This window comes from Schistosoma mansoni, chromosome W (assembly GCF_000237925.1).
Source record: "Schistosoma mansoni strain Puerto Rico chromosome W, complete genome".
Classification (NCBI taxonomy): domain Eukaryota; kingdom Metazoa; phylum Platyhelminthes; class Trematoda; order Strigeidida; family Schistosomatidae; genus Schistosoma; species Schistosoma mansoni.
The window spans coordinates 4,650,185-4,673,179 of record NC_031502.1 but is presented as its reverse complement, the minus strand read 5'-3'; the positions used below and the strand labels follow the sequence as shown (position 1 = coordinate 4,673,179).

General features: G+C 32.2%; 1 protein-coding gene across 2 annotated transcripts in view; it reads left to right on the top strand.

Annotated features, from left to right (window-relative positions):
* Positions 1 to 2,641: 2,641 nt before the first annotated feature.
* Smp_028670.1 (putative carbonic anhydrase II (carbonate dehydratase II)) overlaps positions 2,642 to 22,995 on the top strand; it is a gene marked incomplete at its 5' end in the record, with an annotated part of 31,406 nt that continues 11,052 nt past the window's right edge. Inside the window, 4 exons of one of the 2 annotated variants that reach the window (XM_018799974.1) lie at positions 2,642 to 2,723; positions 2,759 to 2,947; positions 17,297 to 17,508; positions 21,357 to 21,477. In XM_018799974.1, coding sequence (XP_018653834.1) covers positions 2,696 to 2,723; positions 2,759 to 2,947; positions 17,297 to 17,508; positions 21,357 to 21,477 — 550 coding nt within the window. The remainder of the gene's footprint in view (positions 2,724 to 2,758; positions 2,948 to 17,296; positions 17,509 to 21,356; positions 21,478 to 22,995) is intronic. The other variant, XM_018799976.1, reaches the window with a different exon arrangement.

The window sequence follows — 22,995 nt, the reverse complement described above, 5'->3', positions numbered from 1 at the left end:
TTTTTTATATATTATGCAACGTAGCAACTGATTGATTTTCGAATAATAACTCTGATTAGTATTAATCCTTCTCTTCCAATTAATGTTAGTTTATAATCGATGTCATTATATAATTATTACGTAACGTATCCACTCCCTGAGTGTTATTTAATTATTGTAAATCACATAAATATTAGTGTAGAGCCATGATGAAAAACTAATTGAAAAGAAATTTCTTCGCTTGATTCGTTCCTTTTTATTTATCAAATGTCAAAATGGAAACTAAAAAGGTTTTAGTTTTTCTATTTGGGGTATAAAAATAGTGATTGGATGTTCATGACTGACAATCACAGAGGAATCAGTTTGATTATTATAATGTCTAAAATATTAGCTTCAATAATACTTAGGCGCCTAACCAAAGCTCGTGAAGAGCAGACTAGAGAAAACCAGGCTGGTTTTCGACCTGGACGTGGTTGCATAGACCAGATATTCATTCTACGTCAGGACCTAGAACATAGACATACATTCAGACGTCCCACAATAGTAGTATTTCTCGACCTTAAGGCGGCATTTGACTCCGTTGATCGTGAGGTTCTATGGCAGTGTTTGTCACTGAAAGGAGTACCAAAGAAGTACATTAACCTCATAAAGGCTCTCTACTCGAACACAACTGGTCGAGTTAGAGCCTATGGCGAACTGTCATCAGAAGTGGTTACTTCAAGTGGCGTTCGTCAGGGCTAACCACTCTCTCCATTCTTGTTTCACTTTGTCGTCGACATGCTTTTAGAGATAGCACTTTCATCATCTCAATCTCCTGGAGTTGAACTTTTACCAGGAGGCTCACTTGTTGACTTAGAATACGCCGACGACATAGTTTTCTTTGGCGAAGACGCTGACAAAATGCAGAGTCTTCTGACCTTTATAAGCAACTATTCAGGCATGTTCGGGATGCGATTCTCTCCCTCGAAGTGCAAAATATCACTTCAGGATTGGGTTGCATCGACACCTGAACTAATGATAGGGAGTGAAGTAGTTGAGCGTGTCGACCGCTTCACTTATCATAGGAGTCTCATCAGCCCTTGTGGTCTGGTGTGTGACGAAATCTCAGCACGAATACAGAAGGCTCGTCTAGCTTTCGCCAACTTGCGTCATTTATGGCGTAGGCGAGATATCCGTGTAACAACAAAAAGACGGGTTTACTGCGCAGCAGTTCGTTCCGTCCTACTTTATGGCTGTGAAACATGGCCGATAAGAGTAGAGGATATTCGTAGGCTACTAATATTCGATCATAGGTGTCTCCGAAGCATTGCTCGTATATCCTGGGACCATCGGGTAAGTAATGCAGTTGTTAGGAAACGGGTACTAGGTAAGGATGGCAAATCGATTGATGAAGTAGTGAAACTTCATCAGTTGAGATGGCTGGGGCACGTGTTACGTATGCCCAACCACCGACTACCCCGACGTGCAATGTTCCATGGTGTAGGAGTAGGTTGGAAGAAAGCTAGGGGCGGCCAGACCAAAACGTGACACAAATCCATGAAGTCACTGACAAGCGGACTGAGCCATGCTGGTAGGTGTAGACTACCTGGTTGGGATCCGCGAGATGATAGCAATCGATGGTTAGAGACCTTGAATGACATGACTCAAAATCGTTTGCAATGGTGAAGGTGCATCCACTCTTTATGTTCTACCGAATTCTAACTTTTTGAATTCCCCATGTCCCTATTCTTCTTCTCTTTCCAAATTTATTTCACTGGATTATACTCCTTGAATAACATCTTCAAACCCTAATCTTTTACATTAATGCTTATACTCTTACTACTTCTACCAATACAGGATTTGAGTCGACAACTTCATCTCTGTGCTAATTTGGTATTGCAACTCGAACTGATGTACGTACGTACGAAGTTCTACGTTGTGACTGACTGACTGCAGCAAGCTTTATTAGGTAGATGTAAGCGCTTGTGAGTGAAGCTGTTGAACGTGTGTAATATCTCTGTATACTTTCCACCGTTTGCTTCTGGCATACATAAGAAGACGAACTTTTACAGGTAATTTCAATCAATTACGAAGTATAAATCATATAGTTATTCCCTAGTTTAAGCGGACAGCATGTACAAATTCAAAGAAGCCAGAAAATGCACAAACAACAGATTCTGGATCAATGTGGTGAGCGGTTCGCAATGATTGTGGAGAGAAAAGTTGTCAATTATTAGCTAAATTGGTAGAATTCCAGTTCCTCTAACGCTTATTATTGTGTGGCCTGATTTACGAACTGAACATGTCTCGGAATACAAGAAAGTGTGGAGATGTGACAGGAACTCTATTTACTATATAAAGGTCTTTTCGGTTGTACTTCTAAATTAACTATACATAGAACTTGTGAAATTGTTTTTGTGCACCGAATGTTGTTATTCCTTTACCAGTAGTAATAAGGTATCGATAAAATTGTTGCACAGCTGTTACTTTTGTCTTCATTGTAGTTTCATGTGAGGTATGTCGATAGTCTTAATAAGTAACTATTTGTAACAATTACCAAATGCTTGCTCTATAAGTATTCGGCTATCAACGTATTCTTCATGCCAGAATTGGCATAACTCCTGCAGTGTTTTAGTAAGCTATTTTTATCACAAGGTCACATTGGACGTATTTAATAAGCTATAGGTTAGTATGGCTTTTCGTTCCTCGATAACGTCACACACGTTAAACATAAAAGATGTCATATGACTATGGCGAAAAAAATGGTACCACTCCTTTTTCCTACTAAGTTCATGTTTAGGCCCTCATACATGGGTGTTACGCTTTCCTAATGCTGGAGGAACAAAACAATCCCCAATCAACTTAAACACAATGTCAATGAGGCTTGATGAATCACTGACTCCAATAAATGTGGACTTCAATGAACTTCAGAACCAAACTTTACACGTTAAAGATCACAATTTCTCAGTCGAAGTGAAGGGAAATGCAGGTAAAACTTTCATTTCAAAGTTTTTAATTATTAATTTATGTAGTACTTAACAAAAGATGTCTGTCTTATTATTTCACCGGCGGACAAAATATACAAGCTTTTTAAGTAAATATTCGGCTAAAAGTGCTGGTATTGATTAGGTCGACTTTCATATGTGTATTCTGGAAAATAACATGAGATTGACTTACCCATAAGACCCGAGAGATAATCAAAACGTCTACCGAAATTGATAGTTCATCTCTTGCTCATAGACTCCATATGGTTTACATGACTTTTATCGCTGCTACTAGCATGAAGTGTTTGTCCGGTTCAAAATAAATTCGAATCAGTTATGTTTTTCTTGTAATCTATTTAATCTCTACTGATTCCAATCTGACAGTCTCTACAAAGGATTTGTTGAGAGCAAAAATCTGAAAAAATGTACATTTAAGGATGTTGTAATTGAAAACAAAGTGTCGAAAACTTCCGTTATTATTCTCAACGTCACATATACAAAAGTATATTTAGCGAAACTACTGTTAAAATGATCTAATTTATATAAAGCAAAATAAAAATATCTCATAATATGGAATCGCAAATCCCTGTTTGGACTGGCAGTGAACGTTGGAAACGTATCACAGCTTCATCAGTGATAAGTCAAACTTCTTCGATTAAGTGCGAAAATTAACTTATTGTTTATTTGTTTTTTCCTGCATTGTTAGATCGTCCCATTAAATAGTGAATCTTAAAAATAAACCATCTAAGTAGTTTAACTAGTTAGTATTAGTTATTAGTGAATGGGAAATTGAATAGACTTCTGTAAGCCGATTATAGGGAATGTATTCATTATACCAGACGTTATCATGTTGGTTCTTATTTATACGGCATAGATGTGTTACGGTTCTAAGGTATTCTTCAGTGTCAGGAATGTGTATCATGATTGTTCTGTTCTCTAAGATTATAAATCAAAATGAATGGCATACATTTTTAACTTGACTATTAACACAAATTCATAAAGTGCCAATTAAAGGATCTTTTCAGCGTTTCCCCAGAAATATGGTTACAGATTTAGTATATCCCTTTGAAATTCTGTTTTGTTTCTCAATAATTACCGTTAACTTATGGGAAAGCTTTTGCTTTGTAGATTTGAAAGCTCCATATAAATTTTATATCCGTTTTTGAGTTTTTAAGGTGGGTGTTTTTGAAACTTTCAATAAATGGACCTTTCTGAAGTACTTATCCGGCGACTAGTGTGTAACTTTACAGCCTAGGTTCATCACTTTGTCGGCTTAAAGACAAATAATATTCAGCCAAAATTATACGAACATAAATACTACCCATTATTTTTCCGAAAATCATTTTTTTCACACTTTAGCTAAGAGCTATTATGACTAGCGAAAGCAGTAAATACATTTACATTTTACATTCTATTTTTATGCTCAGAAGTATGGGACCTCTATATATATACCATTTACAAGCAAAAAGATAATAATCTTCAATAACTTGTTTATTTATCTGTCTCGTAAAAAAATACGCTTCAGGTGACGTCAATACAAATCCCATTATTGAGGCTCCCGGATACTAGTGTGTAGTTATTTTATAATCAGTTGTTCCGTGAATGTAGTGGGACCATCAGCCACAGTTGTACATTATCAAGTGTTAATAACCTACATTTTTTCTGTAATAGTATACACCAGGATAAAACATCATGTACTGATGAGGTTAACGGTAAAAGACAAGTCCTTGTTTTCCTATTTAATCACTAACTAATGCTCATTTCAATACTTTTCGAGGCTCAACATAAAAACATGACACGGAATCCCCAAGAAAGAGGTCTTTCAGTCACATATAATATTGGTATCACATTTTGTAGCCTTTAATAGATCTTCAACACCAGTTATTTATTTTCACTTGAATCGCTTCGTAATTCATAAATAAAGGCCACAGAAAATGCAGGAGACCGAAAGTAATCATCCTACTCTAACCGGGCGTTTCTAAAAATGTGAATAATAACATTATCGACAGAATATATGTGTTAATTACCAAATAACATCACAGCATTATGCTCATAAGTGCTATTATTTCATCTAATTGTCTGAACAAAAAACTGATAGATGTAATGGAGTTTTTGTATGCTCAAAACACAATTTTGTCTAAAATGTGTATATATTTTGAGAATTACCTCCATTTTAATTAGTGGTATAAAATACTTTGATATCAGATTTCTTTAAGTAATAAATGGAGTTTTGTCCAAATCAAGTTTTAACCGAATGGAAACAACTGCTTTTTTCTCAAATAAGGATGGAAAATACTATTTATATCCTCATTGATCTTAACTAACAATGATTTAGTTCTAATATGAGAAGCAGCGTGGTCTATCATCAACTAATTCTGCATTTATAAATGCAAACTTGACCAAAACTGCCAAACAAGTAGATTATATCTGTTGAGAAAATGAAAAAATTATATGTTGTCTCCCAGTGAAGTTTCCTTATTAAAAAATGTTGTTCTAAACAAGATAACATGGTTTAAATAAGAAACATAGCTTTCTGAAGATTTAAATATTGAAGTTATACACTCGCAAATGTATTTGCAACTTTAAAATAATAATGCACATTTGATAACAATGATTGCTCGATCAGTATAACAAAGTAACAAAATAAGTAAAAACTTAATACGTATTATCTATGCGTAGAGACTAACAACGTGATTGCTATAGGACGTGAAGACTGGCAAATAGAATAGACAAAGAATTGTAGTTACAGAACTAAGCTTTATAACATGATATTGCAGAAGTGAAGATAAGTAAATATAAGTTCGGATACTGCATGATTTGTGCAACAATCTTTCCAATTTATCAAGCCTAGGTACTGAATAGGGTAATTATTATGAATATTATTATTATCATGAGAGAAAGGAAAAGGATATTCTCTGGTTTCAATAACTACCTACTTACTATTTAAACTGTTACGAATGATTATTTTGATTTCATCGAATGAAAAACGTTCATTGAATTTTCTATTTGTGTACTTCTTTTATATGAGTAGTCGCCTCTATATAAACATGGATGAGAGTGTTGTTGAACTCCCTTGGAGCGAATACAGATCAAAAACACGCGGTAGATTGACATATAAGGAATCTAACAATAGAAGAAAATTGTAAAAACTGATTATTTATATAGTTGAGATCATGAATCAATTGAAGCTGGACCACCATGAAAAATCTGGTAGTACTGGTTGGCCTATTGCGGGACTCTTCAGCAGTGCGCATCCACGATCCCGCCTCGCGAGATTCGAACCCAGGACCTATCAGTCTCGCGCGCGAGCACTTAACCGATAGAACACTGAGCAGCCATCCAACAGATGTTAATGTCTAACTTCAACCAATCCACGAAATTCTGAATTATTGTCACAATGAATTAATGCACGTCAAATTTAATGGATCCATTTTTATCTTGATTACATGAATGAAACTATGACTATAAAATCACTGAAAGTATACGTATTTGTTAAACTACTTACGTCTCAATAAGTATTTTGGTTTAAACTACAAACAACAAGATTTAAGTGAACTTGTAGTTTAACATTAATTTAGATCCCGTTATGTATGATGTCATTTAGCTTGTACGCTTATCTATCGAAAAAAAACTTTTAACACAAGAAAATATATCATGCCAAGAGTGATTAACATACAAAATATATATTTCAGTCTGATAATATCATTTTACGTTTTACTTCATTTTACCAAATCTCATATACTGAATGAAGTTTGTTGTTCAAACTGTTTAAACAACCAAATAAACACACATATGTTTTGACTATTATGAATAAGTAAGCATAGAAACAATAAAGAATCCCTTGAAAATATAATAAATAACTTTGAAATGCCAATGTTATTTAAGAAATAATAATAATTCATTGGAACCGGTTAAATGATTGCATGAGTCAGACGCACATGACTTTGCTATTTATTAGAATTTAAGTTATTTTTACATTATAAGAGCGAATTTGTGGTAGTTTGCAAATTTAGCACTGAATAACTAATTTTTTTCGAAAACTTTAACTAATGTTTTGTATTCTTTGCTTTTTCCCCCTTAATTGTATACAAAGTGAGCTAGAGTAGATATGGTTACTTTTAAAGTTATCTATTATCTATAAGCTGTAAATAATTTCAAATAGTTTTAAAGCTAGATTTTGAAAAATTTACAACGGAATTTCTTAAATGAGTAGTACAGGTATTCAATGGAACTAATCAGTCCCATACATATTCATTCACTTGTCATTAGAGTATATATTTTGTATGAAGTTAAACGACACTACTCTGTTGAGTTAGAGTAAAATTAAGTTGTTTAGGGTTAAATTCTATACTGTCGTATAGTATGTGTTCTATAATATAACGATTAGGTCGGTTCTAATTACTTTCCATTAATCCTGATTAGATATCGACATTTTAATCATCAAGAAAATTCTTAATTACATTTTCAATTCCAACAGAAAAAGTGTAATTCACTTGTTGTGTATATACTTTAGCGAAATAGTTAAGTCACTTTTAATAAAAAAACTTGTTTTTGTTTGTCATAATTGTTCTATTACTTAAACGTTCTGAACATTTGGGGAAAAACTATCCCTAAGTAATATTTAAACTGGTGTTGATGATAAGAAACGTTTTGAAACTGAATAAATATCAAGAAATCAAATCTTCATGTTTATTTACTTATATCTAAGACTCGCTTCGCGAAAAATCTAGGTGTTTTAGTGAAAAGCGGTAACCATATAGCTGATGTATCTTTAGCGTCAGACTGTTAACACCAGTATCAGCCTGATGATCCAGCTATATTCAAAGGTGATTAAAGTCAAGAATATGAATCCCTGGATTTGTATTCAGCAATCGACATGAATATTCTTGATAAAGAACAGAAATGCTATAGGCTCATTTACATATATCGTAGTAAGCGTGAACACTTGTAAAATATGCTAAATGCACTTATCTGAATCGAATTCGTTTTCAATAGCTCTTCAGTTTACATCATTCCGTAGTAAAAAGTCTCCGATCTCAACAGATCTTCACAATCTATTTATTCGAATTATAAACCCCAAAGTCTAAGATTTTCTTTCATAGAGTTAACATACCTGATATTGTTATGACTGTTGGTCAACTGTTATGACTGTGTCACCAATTGTTATATCTGGTCGTCGCTGTTTGTTATGTCGGAGTCGCTTATCACTTATACTCGTAAAACGAGGAACCACCCCCAATTCCCACGACGCGAAAGTAAGAACACAAAGACTGGTACAAATGAAGGCTTATTAACCCCAAAACACAACGACGACGACTCTATTCAAAAATACATACATTTATACATTGATTGCACATCCATTTTGGTTAATAATTAAGATAAAATCACACATATGAAAAATACAATTATAACAAATCATATGCTGAATATAGTTCATGTTAACTTATTACAAGAATATCGTATATTATACAGAATAAAATATCATACGGGAAATCAAAACCAAATACCACGCTGGGTAGTTATCGAATTAAACTAAAACAGAATCAATGTTGAACAAAAATCAATCTGATTTTGACTTTTTATCCCGTCATATCAGATATAAATGACGATTTTGTTTTGTTATGAGTGAATTTTTGGTTATTAAAATAAAAGAAAGGAATACTGCTGAATAGATAAAATGGAATGAAATTATGTAAGAGATCAGATTATTGATCTAAGATCCGAATGATTTGCGATCAAAGACGAGACTAAAAACAAAATAACATGATTATTTACAAAATGTTGAACAAAAGAATCAACATTGGAAATAGGTCAAATGCGAGTAAATAGTCATCACAAAACAATAAAATCATTACGTAATAAGAAGTATATAAATAATTAAATAATGAAGAATACAAACGGAAAGAGGCAGAAAATTACAACTAAATAACGGATGTAAAAATAATGCTAATGATAACAAAATTAAAAATAAAATTTAAAAATAATAGTAATTTCATTTGCTAAGTTATATCCGGCCATGGAACGGATAGGGGGGTTACAAATTGCTTCTGTACACATAAACTGAGGTGAAATTGTCAGAAGTCATTTAACAAATCAATTATTTAAAGCTATGGCAAGAAAGGGTCATTTACTTCCTAATGTAGTGAATGATTGAATATCATGTTTCGTTCGTATCCGATAACATCAATAGTCAATTAAAATGAAGTATCCAATTGTCAATTTAGGTCCGTTGATTTCCCTAATGGGAATTAATAAGTTGGATAATAGTTATAAAATGGGTGTACATGATTTAGCTTATATATTGTAGAACGCATGTTCGACAGTATTCCAGATATATACTGAGTTAGATAAGGCTTTTCGAAACGGGTCAATTACAAATCTGTGTAATCTAAAACATAAGTTGCTGTCTGTAAATTCCAAGTATTAATTTTTGAAATTCCAAACTACTAGGTTTCGAAGAGGGCAAGAACAAAGATCAACATTGTGTAGTCTTCTATGAAAGAAATATGTATACAATGATCGTATTTAGTTTCTTAAATTTATCAATATCTTTGCTATAGTATGCCGATAAGTGCACAAAATAACTTCAAACTAAAGTCTTTGTGTGAGTAATTTTAGTCCTTATTATATTTATCACAGGTTATAAGACCAACTGATGATTAACTAAGGAAATAAAATGAATTCAGAGCTACTTCATTGAAATGTTTGTTATTGTTTGCTTAAAAAATGACACACATTTGTAGTTGCCTTAAAATTATTGACAAAACTGTATCTTCTTACTGTCATGATCGCTACCGTTAATACAAGGTAAAAACTGAAGTGTGAAAAATATATTATTATAGTTGTTCATATTTTTATAAGTGATTATATCTATGAGAAATAATTACTTGCATATACGTCGAGTGTCTCTAGTGTAAAGTTTCAAATAAAGCAGATAAGACAGAGTTAATTGTTAGCAGGGATAGATGGTGGCTAGCAGTGGAATCGAGAACACACGTTTCGTCCCATTTGGGACTCGTCAGCTAGATGTATCTGCATCTCAGAGTAGATGTTCACTGTGGGACTGGAACCTAGTACTGTTCACTTCAAACGTCATCACGTTATCCACTTCGCTGATGAGTCTAGATAACCATCAGCTTGTGGAATTAGTGGGGGGAGTTTTCATTCGTTCTGAGCGGATTACCTCGATATCGCCTTAAATCACTAGCATTATATGAAGAGATGAAATAAAACTTAACCCCCCTCATTCCACAAGCTAGTGCCTACCTAGACTCATTAGCTAAGCGGATGACATGATGACTTTTGAAGCGAACAGTACTAGGTTCTAGTCCCACAGTGAACATCTATTCTGAGATGCAGGTACATCCAGCTGACGACTCTCAAATGGGACGAAACGTGTGTTTCCGATTCCACTGCTAGCCACCATCCATTTCTGATAATAGTGCTTGTGATTTAAGGCAATATCGAGGCAATCCTCATATAATGTATATATGCCAGTTACAGTCAGAAACATAAATATGAAGGTGTACACGACCAATACGAAAACGAGTTAGTTGCTGTGTCAATGATTCCTGATTTTTTTTGTTTTAATAAATCCTTTTACAACTTGTGCAAAACTTCACAATTTACGTTGAAATCACAATTTTACTGAAACAAAATAAACAGACAAACATAATTTTCACACTACAAGAGTTAGAGTTTATAAACTAACAACGTCTCTATAAATAAATTTGATTAATTACTGTAGATATAATTATTTGTTATCAATTAGCTTATCATCTGATAGGTTAATGGATTTATTAAAAAGAAACAATTACCAACTTAGTTTGATAATAGTTATACTTATTACTTAGAGTACTACTTAATTTACTGAAATCTACATATACTCAATTAACTTTTGTTTTGTTTTTGTTTTTTCGTTACCTTGAATGTTTTAATATAATTCACATTACTTTTACATTGATTTGATAACACACATTATTTATCATTTCATGAAATCCATAATCGAACAAACAAAGACTTCCGGTAGTATCATCTAATGAAGCTTTTCTCTTACTTACTTAATTAATTTAAAGTATTAAGTTAAAATCCATCAAATAGTTTTTACATTCTACTTTGGGATATTTCTTGAACGATATTTAGAATCCGATTAATATCTACAACAAACCATCAACTAAACTGTAATCATGTGTGTTCATCAGTGATGGTTAAATTTGAGATGGATTCATGAAGAAATTATAACTGAAAGAGAGTCATCATTGTTGGTATTCAGTAATAGTTGCAGTAATATCCTGAGTTAATTAACTGAATGGATTTTGATGGGACAATTTTATGATATTAAACTGAGGCCAAAATCAACAGGGTTATGGGTTCGAATCCTGTTGAGGTGTACACTTTTAAGTAGTTTCAAATTAATCAGTTATCAACTACCTTTTAATTTGTCAGTCGTTCTCTAGTTGATAATAGTTATATCACAAAAAAGTTGATCATCATAGGAAAATGGAAAAAAGACGTATTCCAGTATTTTATTTGAATAAGAAAAAATGGTTAAAGCGAATCATTAAATTCAGAAAACTAATGTATTTAAAATTGAATAAAATCAAGCTAAAGAATAGAAAACTTGACATAATTACAGTAAAATTCAAATCATTGTCTATACATTAATTCTGTTTCATTTTAAGTGATCTAAATAGAATATTGCTTTTCTATAATTGATTTTAAAACTCATTAAGTCATTAATAAAGTAGAACCTAATACATATACGTTAGTTCACGTTGCTAAACCATATCAATACAGTGAGATGAAATAATCCAGACACATGGCAGAGCAATAGAAGTAATAACGTTATTGATAGTAATTGTAGTGATAGAAAAGATTAGGAATAGACATGATGCTTCGAGAAGGGAACTTCTAAGATAGAAAGGTATGCAATAACTTATAAACTCGTAATCTAAGCAAAGATAAACAATGAGAACATATGTGCTATTATGATCGACACTTAGCTATAATACAAGATATTACCAACTATTGGTTAAAATAACCATGCAAACCACAATCAAATGGTCCACACTTACTAACAACTCATTCCCATAATGGTTTATTCGCTCCTAGCATTCTTCGGGCATATATCTACACAAGTTAAGAAGTTTCCAAAGTTGATCTCTGTGAAAGCAACATACATATATACATAAGAAATAAAGATAACTCAAAATTATTTGTAAGATGATAAAATCAAAGTCAAATACAGAAATCTGTACTTGAAAAAATGAGTTGGATATACATAAATATATCTTCTAGAATAATAATTATATTTGTAAATTACCAAGTGTTTTCCAACATATTTTATGTCAGCTGGGCAGGTGTATAAACATTCTACACATTATGGTAAATAAATATCTGGTCTAGCTTAGATCGACTCCTGAATTCAACTGTCAAAAAAAACTACAACCTCCACAAACCCCCTCGCTGAATTAAATAATCGCTCTTTTTTTAAACATTTTATTGTTCATGAAAGCAGAAAATAACAATTTCCTATGGTTATTTATTTGTTAATTAAGTACAGAATGAATTAGACTAGTTTAAGATTGTGGGTAATTATTTTATCATTAGCTTTATTCTATATTATAGTTTTGGTACAATATGGAGTTCTCAGCACAATGTATTTCAACAAGTTTCCGTTTCTGACTTGTTGATCGATCCTGACGACAAATATTGAGTGATCGCCAGTTAGAATTTAGCAGTCTAATAAATCGACTGTGTACATTCTTTTCGCTGCTTATTGCCAGCAACCACGATATCTCCGATTGGGCCTTTGTAACTTGTACAACGAAAGGTTGTACACTTTTCAGAAACGCACCTGAATAGGTTATACGACTAATAGGCATAATGATGTGTTAAAACAAACAAAATTAGATAACTTGTTGAAATACCTAGATAGAAGGAACAGGTAGTCCAGATGTTCAAGCAGGCCGCCTTTTAGTGAAATAGTAAGGTTCATTTTCTTTAGAAAAAAGGATAATCATATACATGTATATTTTTAAGTTGGGTATCTGTTTACTAAAATAATGGATTAATATTGTGGACTAAAAGAATTAATAAAAATCAAACATTAGTCAGGTTGCATATAATTACGCAAACTGAAACTGGGGTTTAGTGAAGCGAAGAAAACTCTAAGATGTAGTTAAGGAACAAAAAATTACAAAACACTTTGGTGTACGTGATAAGTATCATTAAATCAATAAATCGTACAAGTACATTAAACTAAATGTGACCCATTCCAAATTATTACCACATAGGAGAATATCATAAAGTGAAAAATACTGCAAATTTCCACTTATAAAAACTAACATGCCCTCAATTTTGATCCAGCTTGGTATACCAAACGATAATGAGTGGCTTTAGATCAGCTAGTCAAACAATTAAATATAATTGAATATGTTAACTAGAGATGCTCATAAAGTCCTTTGGTAATATTATTTCCTCTAAGCCTAGGCAACTTAATACGATCAATATCTGCCTTAGGTATAAATTCTCTCCATCATAACATAAGATCTTTTTGAAATCAAAATGGGTTAAGAACATCGTTTTCATAATAATACATTGTGTGTAGGAAATATTTTGACAACGAAAACACGTAGGCATGATATTAGTTACTACTCAGTGACCAATCTATTGAAGATAACTCAGTCCTACTGAAGATCCATCGAGGATTGAATAAGTTGGTGATGACTTATCAAGATGTGAAGATCAGTGTACCCAAAAAGTCATCGTTTCCCTCAACATTACAGGTTCTTCTTAATGATAAATGCCAAACATTAAGGAGCCTGGTTCAGACAGGGTTTCATGCTGACTGCTTTCAATCACCTAACATCTTGACACAGTGGACATGATGTAGGTTTACTTCGACTAATGAACTAGTTGTGACATCATCGACAGGACTTGATTAATACTACAGGACAAGATGCACACTTTAATTGACACTACTTAGTGACCAACCAGTTGTAGTGGAAAAAGTTTGCGAAGAGTATTTCACTTGAACTAAGAACATGACAACCATGAACATAAACCAATTCAACATTTCTTAAATATGGTGAACACGACATAGTATATTTAAATAATTCCATGAACTATATGTGGTGTCTCGGAAAAATATGACTGATAAAATTTAACCTTTGTTTCATCATCCTCATATTATAGTTGTATTCTTATTTGCTTGCTTTTTTCAAAATCGATATCTCACTATGGTGAAAATCGCCCTTATTCCGTCATTTCGTTGAAGTTTCCTTGTCTATCCATTCTTGTATTAAGATGCAGATCATGACAAATTCTATTCTTAATTGAGAAAATATATACTAATCGAAAAGTTCTTATAAATTCCCATTCCCATTTTTTGTTTGTTTGTACACTAAAGATTTAAAAGAATCATTCTTCGATTTCTTTTCGTTTCGTATTCGAGACAGCAGAAAAATTCTTTAAAGAAGCTTATGCTAATAAGTATATGTAATAGCTGACTTACTAACACAAATTTTCCTAACACTATTTCCAGTCATTGCTGAATCAACAATGTTTGAGAAAATTTAGTTAAAAAAGATAGCATTTATTATAGACAAATATAAAAGTCAGGGGATCTTAAGTAGTTATCAAATATCTAGTTAACATTTGTTGTTAAGACGTGCTTGGGAACCCGGGTTAACTGATACTTCTTGATAGATCCAGACCGGTGTTGTATAGCTTCACAGATTGAGACGTTATCACTTAGCTGTTCGGTCTAGGATTGACCGAGGTATTTAAGGTTGGTTGATAACTATGTGGTAACCGATGCTATGTTTTCTAGTTCTGTGACTGAATATCGCTTACACTTAAAGATTAGACAAACCTTAACACAAATCTACTACTCAGCAATCAATCACTTGTAACAAAAATAAAGTGGATATACGTTCGGAAAAATAAAAGACACTGAACGGTTAAATCGTTCTAGTTTAGGATTTTGAAACAGTGAGCAATTTGATCACATGAAAAATAAAGTCTAGATCGCTTCAACTTTTCAATGGTAAGCACAATATCGAAGAATAAATTAATTAGAATTTAGTCAAATGGGGGTAGACAGTTTAATCTTGAAATGATTATTATGAAATACATAGTAATTTTTCAAAACACTGTTAAAATTTTATTAATAAATAATAATTTTAGTAGTTGAGGTCATGAATCCCTTGAAACTGGACCACAATGGAAAATCTGAAAGCACTGGTTGGACGTTTCGTCCTATTGTTGGACTCCTCAGTATCTTTGAATTTTGTTTTATTTCCTCTTTGAATCTCACTCTTGGCCAAAAATTCAGACTAAACAATTTGTAATTGGTATTGATTTTATTGTTAATTATAAATTATATACATACATATGTAATCACTAGCGTATGAAGAAATTAGTCTTTGAGCTTAATTGGTAATTTTGTTTTAATTCTAACTGATGAGATAACAGATGAGAAAAAAATTATAGACTATTGAACACTATTTATTTTATTTGTATATTTTCTATTTTCCGTTTTAACTGAAAACGTCCTAAAGAAAGCTGATAACTAATGCTTATGCTTGCAATTCGATAAAGGAAGGTGAATATGACAGATCATATAACAAAAATGTCTACTCATTTGATTAGATTTAGTAGAAATATTTTTACACCCCTGAGTGAATTATGAACTTTCTAAAAGTCATGTTTTCTTTTATAAGGTTCTACAATTTCGTGTTGTTATTATGAAGACTACAATTGATGAGTCTGCATTGATAAATATGCATCCTGAGCGTATAGTCAATTAGTTTGAAGTATTTGTTAGAGCTAGATAGTGGCTAGGAATGAAATCTGGGAAATGCGTTATGTCCTATTTGAAAATAGTTAACTGTATATACCTGCATATTATCGTTGATACTCACAATGTGACTCGAACCAAGTACTATCAGTTTTAAGCGTTAAAACATTATCTACTGAGCTCATGTAGTTACTGACAGGATGAAATGCATGTTCTTGTTTCCATAGCTGGTCACAATTCAACCTCAATTATTCAACGTTATTTAGACAATTTCAGATATTCTATTCTATTTTAATTATTTGATCTGGTATCAAAAAAATGATTTTTAGATAAGCACATCATCGGTTTGAAGCTTTTTAACTTGATTGGTCAGCATTCGGTGACATTTAAATATTTTGAATTAACTAAAAACCCATTAACTTTAGTGTCAGCAGAAGATAAAAAAATTCACCATCTTGTGTTGTATATGCTTAGTCAAAAAGCTTTGCTGATAGATTTCATCAATCAGATTGTTTCACTAACTCTCTAACGTTATGATCACAAGAAATAGGATAGTTACTTTCTGTCATTAAAATAATTACCCAACTAAATAAGTGTTTTCTTACAACAAACTACCGTAAGGAATTATTTCAGTAGTTAGGTGAAGTCATAGTAACTTACATCTCATTTTATTTACGTAAGAGACAGAGTCACTGCAATTATCATTCTGTTACGCAAATAATTTAGTCAAAATATGAATTCTGGGCAAATATAATATTAAAATTTCACATGTAATTGACCACTCATCTTTTTGGCTTCTATTGTTTCTAGAGTCATGAAAATGTCGTGCGAACTTTGTTGTTCAGTTATCTTCATTGGCTTTTCTAAAGTCATAGAAATACTATCTAAATTCCCTCATCCCTCTTGTCACCTACGTGTGATTTTCAACGATGAAATGTCATTGTTTGTCAGTTGTTTGATCTGTCCAGTCAAGCCAGATCTTCTTCAGTATAAGTAGTACCTCCTCGACTTTATCATTACTCTAAAAACAAAACCAGAAAATATTCCTTCCCATAGTTTTGATGTCATCAGTCCGTTCAATTACAGAACTCAAGTCATGTAAGTCGATCAGTTCTATAAAATACTGAGAGAAAACTGTTTAAAATTCAGGAAAACTGATCCATAAATGTAACCACCAACTTAGTAAAGTAATGGTTTTTACACTGCTGAAAGAAATCACTATATGGTCTAGGATTAGGCGCTTTAGTTCTTAGAATAGAAGATTTGTGACTTTCAGCGGAATCCAAGAACCGCGTTCCATTCTATTTAACACATACATGTCAGTTTTGGTGTCCACATTGAGACTCGAACCAAATATCTTCCACTTCAGATGCTGACGTGCTATCCACTGAGCTGCTGAGTCCAAATAGCTGTTCTAAAGATACGAAGTTTGTATATTTGTCGGGAATTTCTAATTCTAGAGTACTTCATAAAAAAACCTATGTTAGACAATATTTTATAAATTAAAATCTATAACTTTTTTCTATAACACTATTTTCCTATTATTTTGTAGTATTATCCGGTGGTCCATTAACATCAGAATATAAACTGACACAATTTCATTTACATTGGGGATCTGGTAATAACTGGGGCTCTGAGCATATGATCAATGGGATAAGTTGTCCTGCTGAACTACATTGTGTATTTATTAATACTAAATATGCTACAATGGAGACCGCTATTACTTATTCTGATGGATTGTCAGTTGTCGGTATATTTTTTCAAGTTAGTTAAATTTTGATTACAAAAATAGTTTATTTTACTTCATATGGTATCTTAAAAAGATGGTTTATTGATTCGATGATTGAAACACTTGAAATTAATCTTTTTATATTGCAGATTTAGGTTCTGTTTGGTAGCTTATATGACGAAATGACCATATTCGGAAAACTGATGAAAACTAGGAGGTAAAAGACACGTGTTTGGGACAAACCAGCCATGCCCAAATAGATATTCACTCAAAATCGGCCCCAGAACCTTAATATCTCGTTGTGAGGGCTCGACGTGTAGATCATTGAGTTAAAAATGTAAGATAATGGAAATAGACTAAGTAGTCTAAATGTTGAGCACTTATCACGATACTTAGGCATCTTGCGTTTGATTCACAGTAGCGTAGTGGATGGGAATTCCTTTGCAGTCTCATATGAGGATGACATCTGTCCAGTGTTACCTGCTATTCACTGGTTTTCAAACTATACTCAATTTGTGATGTAAAGTATAAAACTTAAACATTTTTACAAACCCCTACACTCATTGTTTTCTGTTTATTTATCTATGAAGTAAACTTTGGTATAACATGACATTAAAAAGTGGCTGTTGAAAAGAAAATGATAATATCATGAGGAAAAACAGGAGGAAAGAATAGTAAAATCAATTAATAAGAAAAAAAACAAGAATATAATCTAATAAAAAAATCTGCCAAGACAAATCCCATTCAACTAAAAGTTTTATTTGCCATGTAACAAAAATATACAGTAACGTTTTCATCAATTTCCATTGCAAGCTAGGTCTAATAACGGCTCAATCCACGGGGATAAAAGATCAGTTATGACCAAATGATGCAATAATGATAGACCGATATATATGGTCGCTATTTAGCTATCTATTTCTCAAATTATATTGCGAATTCATAAATTGACCATCTCTGTGTTTGTTTCATCCACTTCAATCTCAGTAAATAATTAAGGTTCGTGGGCTACAAAAAGGAGGATTATATTTAGAAACCTCACTTTATTTCAGTTTGATCAACTGGATAGGAACATTGGTTTTTACGTAATTGAAGTCCAACTCTAAGCAGTTTATAAATAAACCTGTAATTGTTAAATAACATACACTAATTATAGTCATACTGTAATAAGGTAATATTAATGGTGAAAGAAAAATCAATAATTTGATAGACTCACTAGTCAAAGTAAATGTCAACATAATTCATTGGTTAAAGCCTAAAATAGCATTAAACTATATTTTCTCATGAAATAAAAAATATATATTTTCAGTAAGAGGTTGTAGAGTTTGGTGAATTTGATTTTAATCATAAGCAGATCAGTGTTATCATGAATCATGAATCACTTGGATGCACTCTCAGCGGTCTGAACGTTAAAGGTTCACGCGAGGTCGAAGGTCCTGGGTTCGAGTTCTGCGAGCAGGATCGTAGATGCCGTCCAGTGCTTCTCAGTTTTCAGTGGTGGTCTAACATTGATAGGTCTGATTTTACACTAATGTAATGATTCCATAAATATTCTCTCTTCTATTAGCCTGAAGAATAAATGTTTGATGATTATTCTGATCTCGATTCACGGGAAATATATTCAGATCGCTTTTTGAAACTTACAAATTGAAGTAACGTTCGAATTATAGAGTGGACATCAATTTGGAAATGCTGATACATCAGGGTGACGAGTCCAAAATCGGATGAAACGCAAGTCCTAGATGCAACTTCTAACTACATTCTATCTATACTTTATGAGACGAAATGGGCTTGTAGAGGTTGTAGAGTACTTTGATAACAACCTCCTGCGAATGACGGATATTAACTATCAAACGTCTTAAAGCGTTGGAGTGCTGAACAAATAGTAATCTGTAGTACATTCACTAAATCATACAAAATCGAATCTTAGAGGTTCAGAATCTGAGTAGTAAAAAATCTCTCTAAGTCGCTTGATAAAAATTAACCTTTTATGGTCCAGATAATCACAAAAACTGGCTATAAGTTCGGCTTTTTAAATAGTTTTTAATTTTTAGGTTTATGGAGAGAGTGTAAACGCTTTTTAATATGTTTTAAAGGTAATCCATAACACATCTTGTTACTAAGATTTTAATATACTTTAACGGTAAACTAGGTGTCAAAACGTGTTACTCATTTTACCCTACTATTAATTGGGAATGATTATAATTGATTTAATTGATTGTTATTGAATGTTATTGTAAATCACCGCGTCAGATGACGAAATTACTTTTACTGTTCAAAATGTGTATAGATCAATTACCATAAAATTTATTAAAATGGCTTAACTCAAAATTGAATAAGGTGTTCTACTTGATTTGGAAAATGAATAAAAAATAATGCGAAAAACTTATAACACAAGTACTCATCATTGACTAATATTTCATATATATGTATATTATCTGAATACTATCTACGTGTTTCTTCCCCAACACCTGATTAATACTTCTCGGACACTTAAGTTTGAAAATTAGTAAGCACCGTATGTATTCCACGCAAAAAATAGCTATTAGGAGTAAACGTCTGAGGAGCCACCGAATCAAATTTTTACTGTATTCAGCATAAGAATTCAAAAAATTGTGAATTCCAAAACTTCGGCCTACTTTCAGGCTAATTTGAATATTTTTTATTTATTAGAAAATATTTCTTACTACTTAAAAACACTTAACTTTCTCTTCCTCCTTTTCTTCCTCTTAATTTTGTTTTTTCTTTCTTAGGGATAATTTAATATAGTTACTTCTTATTCTCTTTTTCTTGCTTAGTACTCTTTATATAATTAGCGGTAAACTCATTATAGGTCATTTTTGTTTTGCGCCGTTCCAATGAATAATTTTTTTCGATTCTTTCTTAAATTTAATTAAAAGTGAAATAAATCTAATTTGTTTTTCATTGTTTATTTGTTTATCTATAAAGATTCGTTGTGTTTGTTGTGATTTAATCACAATAATCATTTCAGTCAATTAAACATTTTGCGTATATACGATATTGTTTATTTTTCTGGTTAGCCTGTTTTTAGCGAGTTGGTTTTGTACGGGATAGGGTCGCTAACCCCATGCTCGACCCTCCTCCCTTATTCGGGCTTGGGACCGGCAGTAGCCCCCGGGGGAGCCATAGGCGGAATTGATATTGTTTATTAATTTATTCAGAATAATAGTAATTTTTTTATGGTTGTTCATCATTACTTACAATAATAGGAAAGAATGTTTATCTATTTTTATATAATCCTAATGAGTAGTAAATTGAATTCTGTTAATTTCACAGTTTTGTGCAATTCACATCTTTACAGGATAAATGAATAATTCAGTTGTATTGACATTAGTTTAAATAGCGAGGAGAAATAAAGATAAATATATTTAATGTGATCAATCTTTTGATTTGGTTTTCGTTTTAGTAACTAAGTATTAATTCCTAATTCAGATAATTTGCTTTGCCAAGTAACTAGTCTGTTAAGCGGTTTTCATGTTTAATAAAAAGCAACTAAATTTATAATGAAGCTTTAGCGGCGTTTTATTTATAGCAGATTCTTCATGTCAGTTAAGTAAATAAATAAATGATACACAAATGTTATTAATCTATTATTTGCCAGTGATCATCATATGATAAACCCAAATAAACTGTATGAGGTTGGACGATGGGGTTATTTATAATCAAATAAAATAACTAAAATAAACCTGAATAATAAATGTACCGTTAGGTGGTTTAATTAAAGGGGTTTGTGGGGATAGTGTCAGTTTGCGGGTAACACTTATCGAAGAAATTCATCGAATGAGCTGGAACATTACATTAAGTATATTACTACTACCACTACTGATAACAGCATTAACAGACCCTATTAATGTTTACTTTTTAGTTGGGCAAATCATCGAATAATAATAACGCCTTAAAACGTTTATGCACATTATTGAAATCAACAAAGAAAGGCGAAAGCAAAGATATTCAACCTATGCTTGATTTGAACACACTTTTGCCAAGTAAGTAAATAATTTTTAAGTATATACAGTTGTATATATACATATATATATATATATATATATATATGATATTTAGTAAGGGTTTGAATTCCCCATTATGTATATATTTTTCTGGTTGTCAAGTCAAAATGTATATCTATTACATAATTTGAAATTGTAAGAAAAGTCTTATGTATTAAGATCTTTATTTTCTTCAACTAACTCATCTGTAATTTTTCCTAATTTTTAATTTTTCCATGTCTAGTTCGTATTGTATAATGCCTTATTATAAATGTTGACAATATTGTCTGATGAGATCTAGACTTTAACTTTCAAAACTGACAATAGCTTTTCACTTATAGCTATTAAAAATAAATTTGAAAAAGAGTGAATTTGAATTTTCGTCTACATCAACATAATCACTTATAACAAATGATGAGTAAATTGATCCATTCTCTATTATTAGTATATATTTATGCATGAAGAAATATTGTTAAACAGAAAGGGTTTTGTGGATATTATAGTAATTTCAACAGTTGAAATCATGAGTTGATTGAAGCTAGACCACTATGAAAAGCCTGGAAGCAATGGACGGCCGTTTCGTCCTATTGTGAAACTCCTCAGCAGTGTCCATCCACGACCCTGCCTCGCGAGATTCGAACCCAGGACCTACCAGTCTCGCGCGCTAGCGCTTAACCTCTAGACTACTGGGCCAGCATCAAACAGTGTTAACGTCTAACTTCAACCGATCCACGAAATTGAGCGGTACATTCACTATTGTCTTCAGTGAGTTACTATCCCAGTTGAACTCCACTGGCTACTGCTTCTCACTAGAAACCATTGCTTCCAGTTTTTCTATAATGGTCTAGCTTCAATTGGCTCATGATCTCAACTATTGAAATTACTATAATATCCACAAAATCCCTCCTGATATTAATCAACATATGACCACTAGTGACTGGCTTCAAGAGGTATTTCCTTGAGTTCTAGTAAGGAGCAGTGATCAGTGGTGTTTCTAAATATTACTCTGTTTATTCAATACGAAAAATATAATAATCTCAAAACGTGTATTACTACTATTACTACAATACTTATTATTAGTATTATCTAATACTGTACGATAGAAACAGAAAAGTATGTTCATTCATTTAAACACGGTTTGATTAAATAACATTGACAAATGTCAAATATTATAAACACAGTTTTTAATTTCTAATTCATGTTATGCCCAATAATTTTACCCGAATCTAACAACTTTATTTAATTACGAATAAAATTATTAAATATTTCTCTAAAAAAATCGGATTACTAAACTATTGAGATAATGATTTTCCTCGTGGTATTGAGACTATCACCAGACCTTACAGGTTGATTACCCCAATGATTAAAAAGTCAATATTGCTGATGAGATTTCCGTTGTCATACCAAAATATGAAAAAAAGATTATTCATATTGTAACAAGTAATCTTTTCATTCCATCAACTTTGCAATTTATGAAAATCATCCATATGGTTGCCACATACACTCTCTATCTTTTAG